Source organism: Seriola dumerili, unplaced genomic scaffold (genome assembly GCF_002260705.1).
Source record: "Seriola dumerili isolate Sdu_G_001 unplaced genomic scaffold, Sdu_1.0 BDQW01000110.1, whole genome shotgun sequence".
Taxonomy (NCBI): Eukaryota; Metazoa; Chordata; class Actinopteri; order Carangiformes; family Carangidae; genus Seriola; species Seriola dumerili.
The window spans coordinates 12362106-12369482 of NW_019174365.1; the positions used below are offsets into that span (position 1 = coordinate 12362106).

General features: G+C 39.7%; 1 protein-coding gene across 1 annotated transcript in view; it reads right to left on the reverse strand.

The window, feature by feature from the left end:
- Positions 1-3615: 3615 nt before the first annotated feature.
- The window catches only part of LOC111223519, a 6027-nt gene continuing 2265 nt past the window's right edge, over positions 3616-7377 (reverse strand). The window contains exon 2 of the mRNA XM_022747703.1: positions 3616-6523. Within this exon, the coding sequence (XP_022603424.1) occupies positions 4464-6515 (2052 nt within the window). The 5' untranslated portion in view covers positions 6516-6523 and the 3' untranslated portion in view covers positions 3616-4463. The remainder of the gene's footprint in view (positions 6524-7377) is intronic.

A 7377-nucleotide genomic window follows, 5' to 3' on the forward strand; every position in this document is an offset into this window, starting at 1 on the left:
ACCATCTGACAAGATGATGTAGTTTAGGACACACTGCTCTAAAATGACAACGTTTTTTTGGACTATAGTCCTGTCGTTTTTCTGGCTCCGATGCTCACAGAAACACCTTGAACCTAGTCTTTTTAGCTTTAAGTTGTCCAGAAATATTTTTAATTAGACAGAAAGTTAGTTTGATAGTTTAATTTAATAGTTCACTTTCTCGACTTCAGAGAGAGCTAGTAAACGGGCTTCGAGTTTGGATTATTTACTTGACTTAAAGAATATTATTTTAACAATTAGAAAAGAAGATGAAAAAGCAGGAATCTAATGGATTTATGGATGGTGCAGTCAGCCCTGACAGGTGCTAATGTAAAAATATGACCGCTCTTCTCACTCCAGGCCTGTGGAGTTCCCTCATAAACTGAGAAATGTAACTGTCAGGCAGTGATATACATTCCTTGTAACTTCCTGCTTCTGATCATCATTTATGACCCAGTGCTAGTGTTGACTCGCTGCAACAAGCCTGCTCTTTACACACTGTTAAAATCTTATCACAGGATCAACCCCAGATGAAAAATAAAAGGGCCGTGTGGTGCTGTTATTTGTTTGAGCTTTTCCCATGACTCTTCCTGAAATATGCTTGACCTTGTTTGTGGGGATGTAGGAGAGCAGACTTGTTTGGTCCCAGGAGGAGGAGGAGGAGGAGGAAGAGGAGGAGGTAGAATGGGGTTGAAGCTCCTCGGTGAATATTCAAGATTTCAGCCTCTGAGGAGACTCTAACTCAGCTGGACTCTGCTGGTGGAGCCTGTTTAAGTAATTAGACGACATTACTTTGACAGACAGACCACAGAAGAAGAGAGAGGGCTACGCCTCACACAAGATCCTGCAGCTTCTACAGTATTTTTACTGCATATTTCTAAGTCCAAGGTCCCTGGATGACTGTGTGTCATCAACAGTATCAACAGGGACTCACATTTGAGCATTTGCCAGTTCAATACATTCTTTGTCTCTGTCTCGGATTTGCCCTGTTGAAACTTCTGATTAATTCTTAAAAGGGTCAGTTCACTCAAATTAGCAAAAACACATTTATCACTTACCCCTAGTGGTTTTCTAGCGTGCCAATAATTTTGAGTTTTGTTTTGAGATACCCATGTGTCTCTCTGCCTCTATACCAACAAAACAGAGGTGATATTTATTTGTGACATTTACAGCATTGAAAGTTGGAGAAATTAAACAGCAGCGCCTGTTTGAGAAACAATGTCCCTGTTCCTTTGTTTAATCCACAGAGCTCATTGTCAACAGTTTACATGGGGACTATTTCTTTGGTAGAAGATGTTTCCAGTGAAAGCTGTTCAGTGAGGTCTGCAGATTATCTTCATTATTATTTACGCTCTATTTTTCATGTTGGTGTTTCCAGAGCTGTGAGCAACACAAACAAAATTCAATGAACCTCCACAGTAACTCAGCAGCGGCAGAAATCTAACATCACATAAAATCAAACCAACTGCCTGGATAGATACCACAAAGGTATTTTGTCTATTGTGATGCTGATATAAATATTGCTTTAGTAAAAACTTCTGGAAAAACAATTGATAAATTTGCATCACATGATCTTCCTCAGTAGATGTGTTTGATGGAGCTCGACCAGTTGCCTCAAAAGCCAACATGGTCGAGAAGTCTATGAAGTGCTCTGAATGAAAGCAATGGAAATGTAAGCTTCTACATTTATATGACAACTGGGCGAACTCAAATCTGCTGAGGAAGATAGTGTGATAGGGTCAAAGGCTCCTGAATGCACCTTGTGGTGAAATTGTTTTCACATTCTGGCTGGCCTTCATCAGGAAGTTATAAAAAACACCACAAGAGATGACAAATAAATGAGCTTCATTCCCAGTGAAGGTCAGTGGGTTTGAAATGTACTTGTTTCCCATATTTCAATTCCTGGTGAAGGAGTCACTGTTTAAAGCTGTTTTATCTTGTTTTTTTAATAGTGTGACTTACACTTGACACAACACAGATGCTGCATGCAACACAACAGATCTGGGAGCTCCCGTGGTGATCCACTTTTAGACACTAAGTCTCCCATTTTGATCATTTTAGAGTCACACTCAAGAGCACTTGGAAGAAAACCAGATTCTTTTAAACACTAGACTACAATTTGCACTCTTCTAATTTGTTATAAATTCCCAGTCTGGACTCAAAAGTACAAAAAAAGCAAGAAACCAGCCAGTTACTATAGTATCTCCCCTTAAATCACTATACACCTGAGTTTAACTTCAGGAATCCTGTTTGGTCCCCAACAGCTCAATTAAAGCTTGGCCTTGGAATGTATTCTCGTGAGTTTCAAGCCAGATCACATTACGTAGTTGATCATTTTGAATGTGACCTGTGACTGAGTCATGGGCTGACATGTGGTCCAAGCCGCAGCCTCTGCATTATCTATGTGTTGGATGGCTGAAGTAGACATGGGAAGAGAAGAGGAAGTAATGCTGCTGACAGAAACCTGTCCCCAAACCTGTGCTAATGCATTATACTCTGTCATTAGCTATGAATCAAGATGTTAATGCCCTAGAAAAAGCATTCAAGCACCTCTCAAAAAGATGACTGTTAGAGCAAAAAAGTCATGATAATTCATGTGAGTATCAAGTGTCACTGTAACCCAACCCCTAACCCCTCCTGATAGCCTTTTTGGCTTGCCTTCTCTAAGTGGCATTTTACCTATTTTTTGTTCATCTGGCTCCAGACAGGTTCATTCATGGTAATGTATAATAATCTGGAGATCCACTTGTGATGATGTTTCCTAAAATTCAGAAATAAAATTATTACTTGGAAAGGAATGAACTCAATAAACCTGATGAATCGGAAATCTTAAACATGATTTATAAAAAGTTGGATTACATTGAGAACAGTGCTCCTGCCTTTGGTTATACCGCCACCTACTGCTGATTTACCTGCACAACCTTATGGCCTCATCTCTTCTCTCTTTTTCTCTTCTCTTTCTTTCCCTTTCACATTTGGGTCAGTATACATGGTTTGGAGAGCCCGGAGTGACATGCTCCAAAGGAGTTTCCTTTGGCTCTCCATTACAAACTGTGTAATCGTCAGGCTGCACAGGGAGGGTTATCAAGAAGGTTTTTGATACGTTGGTACATTGATATCTAGGTTATTGATAGTTTGGTACATTGATATCTAGGTTGTTGATACTTTCTTATGTTAATATCCAGGTTTTTGATACTTTGGTGCATTATTTGTGAAACATGTAAAGAGATAATAGATATAGTGGTTTGATTGTTTGTTATGCTCGTTGTACAGACGTGAGCCTGGTACCGTTGCAGTATCCCACTAACCCCCTGGCGAAAATTGTCATTCAAGTCTCTTTCTCATTCGGGAAAAAAGTTATTCAAGAATAACCCACTATGAGATGGTTCCTTGCCCTAACGTCAACCCTTAATATTGAGGCTTTTGAAACACTGATACATTAATACCAAGGTTATTGATAGTTTGGTATGTTAATATTCAGGTTTTTATACTTTGGTGCATTATTTGTTGCAGCATGTAGTAGAGATAGTATATATATAATGATATGATGGTTTGTTAGATATATGGTTGCTTGTATGTGTAAAGAAAAGGCATTCATCATCTTCAAGAATTTATTCAAAAAAGAGAGAACAGATAATGCAGAGCATTAAAAAACAAAAAACAGAACATCTGCTGGTCACCCTCCTTCTCACATGACCTCCTCACCTCCTCAACTTCACCCTGGCCTCTTTGTCCAGATGATGTCTCAATGGTTGATAGAGGCATGATAGAGGCTTAACACACATTGTTGCATGAATTAAATACTTTGTGACTTTTATGTGTTCAATTAACGTGGCAGCTTTAATATTTATTCATTTATAAATGGTTTCAATAGTAGGTGAGAAGACATGAGAGAACCTAATTGTAATATTTTACAACTTTCGATACGTATCTTGTATAGCTCCTGTTGACTAGGCCTCGCCATGCTTTGATCTGCCATCTATAGCACATCATAGAACTGGTAGTCCATAGCCATTGTCATCTCTTAACCATGTACTAGATTACTTTACTAGATTACTACAACAAAATTGATCCAGTCCTTGTAATTGTCAATACATTTCCAATAAAAACAGCACCCTACTACTGCCATGGCTGGAGTCAGAATAACAGAACCCAGACCTCATAATTCATAGTCTGAAGAAAATGTTTTTTCTGTATAGAAGTAATGTGGTTTTATTAAACATGTGTGAGAAATCATTTCTAAAAGCAAGATATATTTCTTTAGACACACCAACACATCTATAGCTCTGTTTATATGTTCCTGCATTACTTACACATAAAATTAACCATTAGGAGAGAATAAAGCAGAAAGGTCAGAGGTTACATGAGAAACTAACAAGGCTATATAAGATTGCCTCCTAAAAGCAGGCATGTGACGTTTCTCACATGAAAACAATTAACTTGACTCAGCAGTAATCGTTTTGTTCTTGTTCAGTAAAGCTGGCCTGAACAATTTGTTTGATTCTCTCAGTCTCCTGGGGTGGAGCAGCTGGCAGAATGGCCTTCAGTTCGCCCTCTATTTTTGCCATCCTGGCATCGGTCTTCCTCTGAAATTCGTCCTTGTTCTTCAGGACCAGCCGCAGAATCCCTTTTTGAGCTTCTTGGCAGGAGTTCTGCAGTTTTTGACGCTCCTGAAGGAATTCTGGTTTATCCTTATCCATGACCATGAGCTTGCCCAGGCTGCTCACTCTGTCCATCAGGTACTTGTTGGACACTTCAGTGTAGGTCATTGAAATCATGTGGACCAGGCTGGCAATGTTGGAGGCTTGGAAAGCCTGATTGTACAGGAGGTCTTTTGTAAAGAGCTTGCCATTGTAAGAAAGTTTCTTTGTATCCTCAGATGTTTGGACAAAATTGCGCAGAGTCTTGCTGAGGCTAGTTTTGATGATGTTGGAGACCATCTGGAAGAAGCGCACCATCTTCTCCCACTGCTCTTTGACTCTGCCCATGGCATCGAGACCCTTGACCAACATTTTGATGGTGGTGTCAAAGTCAACCTCTTTGATTTTGCAGTTCTGCATTTCAACCAGGATATCATTCAGCTCCCTCTGATTCTTCTCCATGTTCTCCACACACTTCTCATATGACTGCCGTGATTGTTTGAGCTGTTCTCGGCTCTGCTCTATGCGGAAACGGGCATTCTCAGATGCTCTCTGGCCAGCTGACTTTTTTCCTGAGCCGTCCTCTGCTTTGTACATCATCGGTGGTTTTGGGGCAAGAGCTGGAGTGTTTAAAGTTCCTTTGCTTGAAGAGTCAAAAGCGAGGGCACTTTCATTCAACTCACTGACCTCCTTTATCAGCCGTTTAGTTGTCGCCTCATCCCACTTCTTATCTGGGGAATACTTTGCCAGATCCTCACATATGTTTAAGCTCTTTCTGCAGAGTTTCAAAACCTTTGAGCATGCTTTGTCCTGTGGCATCTTCTCCATTTCCTTAAAGATCCTCTGAAATTGTTCCTGAGCCCAGGCAGACTTTGGGCGTTTATTCTTCTGATCATACAGGTTCTTCCAGTCGATATCCTCTTCACCGACACAGTTTTTGAGAGTTCCCACAAGCTTCAGAATCTCTTCAGACTTGCTGCAGGCTCTCATTTGTGTGATCCCATCACCAACTTTCTCACCTGTGATGCTCATGTTTGGGGATGATCCCACTGCTCCCTGGGGAGAAGCAATCATTTGAGAAGTGAGACCATTAATTATTCCATTTACAGCTGATGTGAGTCCTTCAACAAAATCCATGCCGATCATCTCCCATCCAGAAGGAAGGGAATCCATGGATTGCTTGAATGCATCTTGTGCTTCTTCCACCTCTTTTGACATGGCCTCCATTGCTTTCTTGGACTGTTCATTCAGACGTTTGGAAGTCTGCTCCCTCAATTTGGCCTCTTCCAGTTTCATCTTAACGTTTTCTAGCTCTTCTCCATAAAAGTGTTGAGCATTGATACAGGCCTCCAACAGCTCCTGGATTAAATTGATGACATCAGTATACTTCTTTTCAACATCGTCTGCTAGTGTCACGCAGTCGTCTGCAATTTCACGAATGTTTTGCAGTTGATTTGGCAGGAGATTTTCAATAACTTCATCAGTGGCGTTGAAAAGGATGTTGACTGCTGCCTTCATGTAATCAGGAACTGTTCCTGTGTGAATGCGGATCTGATCCATATTCTTGTGGGCTTCATTGAATGCGCCCCAGCCTGAGTTACAGATTTGCATAAGACAGGCCCTGAAGGAGTCTGGGTACTTTATGAACTTGAAGCCATTTTTTGGGGCATTCTTGTTGATGGAGAAGTCTTCACATGAAGAGATGAAAACAAGTTCCCCCATGATGGCAATAGAGAGGGGAGCAGGAGTCAGATACTCCTCCCAGTTTGCATTGGGTTGCATCAGCATCCTGGTGGTTTCTCGCATCTCTGCTGCAGTGGTGAGACTTTGAGTGGTCTTTGCAATTTGGTTGGCCATGTTGTGTACTGTTGAAAAAAGGGGAAACAAAGATGTCAGGCATTTTTTACTGTACAACTGCTTTTGGTGAGGTTGTTAGCCCTCTAAAGCTGGTGGAAAATAACAAACCACAATGAGCACGTCTTTGAAAATTGTAACACCTTTAACCATTTGTTCAAAACTCACATGTATTTGTAATATTCCACACGCTATACAAAATTATGAAGGACAAAAAATGACATAAGTATAAATAAATAAATAAATGAAGAAATGAATAATTAAATACATAAATAAATGCAAAATAAATAGATTTTGGTAATAAAAAATGCTATTACATTTATTCATTTATTTATTTATGCTTTCATATAATTATTCATTTAATTATTCATGTATTTATTTATACAATTATCACCTACTGATTTAGGCATTTCAAAATTTTAATTATTTATTTATTTATGTATTTCTTCATTTGTACAATTATTTAATTATTTGTTTTTTCCAAATTTATTCATTTATGTGGGTGAAAAGAGATGTTGATGGAGAAGTCTTCACATGAAGAGATGAAACAAGTTCCCCATGATGCGCAATAGAGACAGTCAGATACTCCTCCCAGTTTGCATTGGGTTGCATCAGCATCCTGGTGGTTCTCGCATCTCTGCTGCAGTGGTGAGACTTTGAGGTGGTCTTGCAATTGGTTGGCCATGTTGTGTACTGTTGAAAAAAGGGGAAACAAAGATGTCAGGCATTTTTACTGTACAACTGCTTTTTGGTGAGGTTGTTAGCCCTCTAAAATGGTGGAAAAATACAAAACCAAATGAGCCACGTCTTTGAAAATTGTAACACCTTTAACCATTTGTTCAAAACTCACGATTAGTTGGAATAT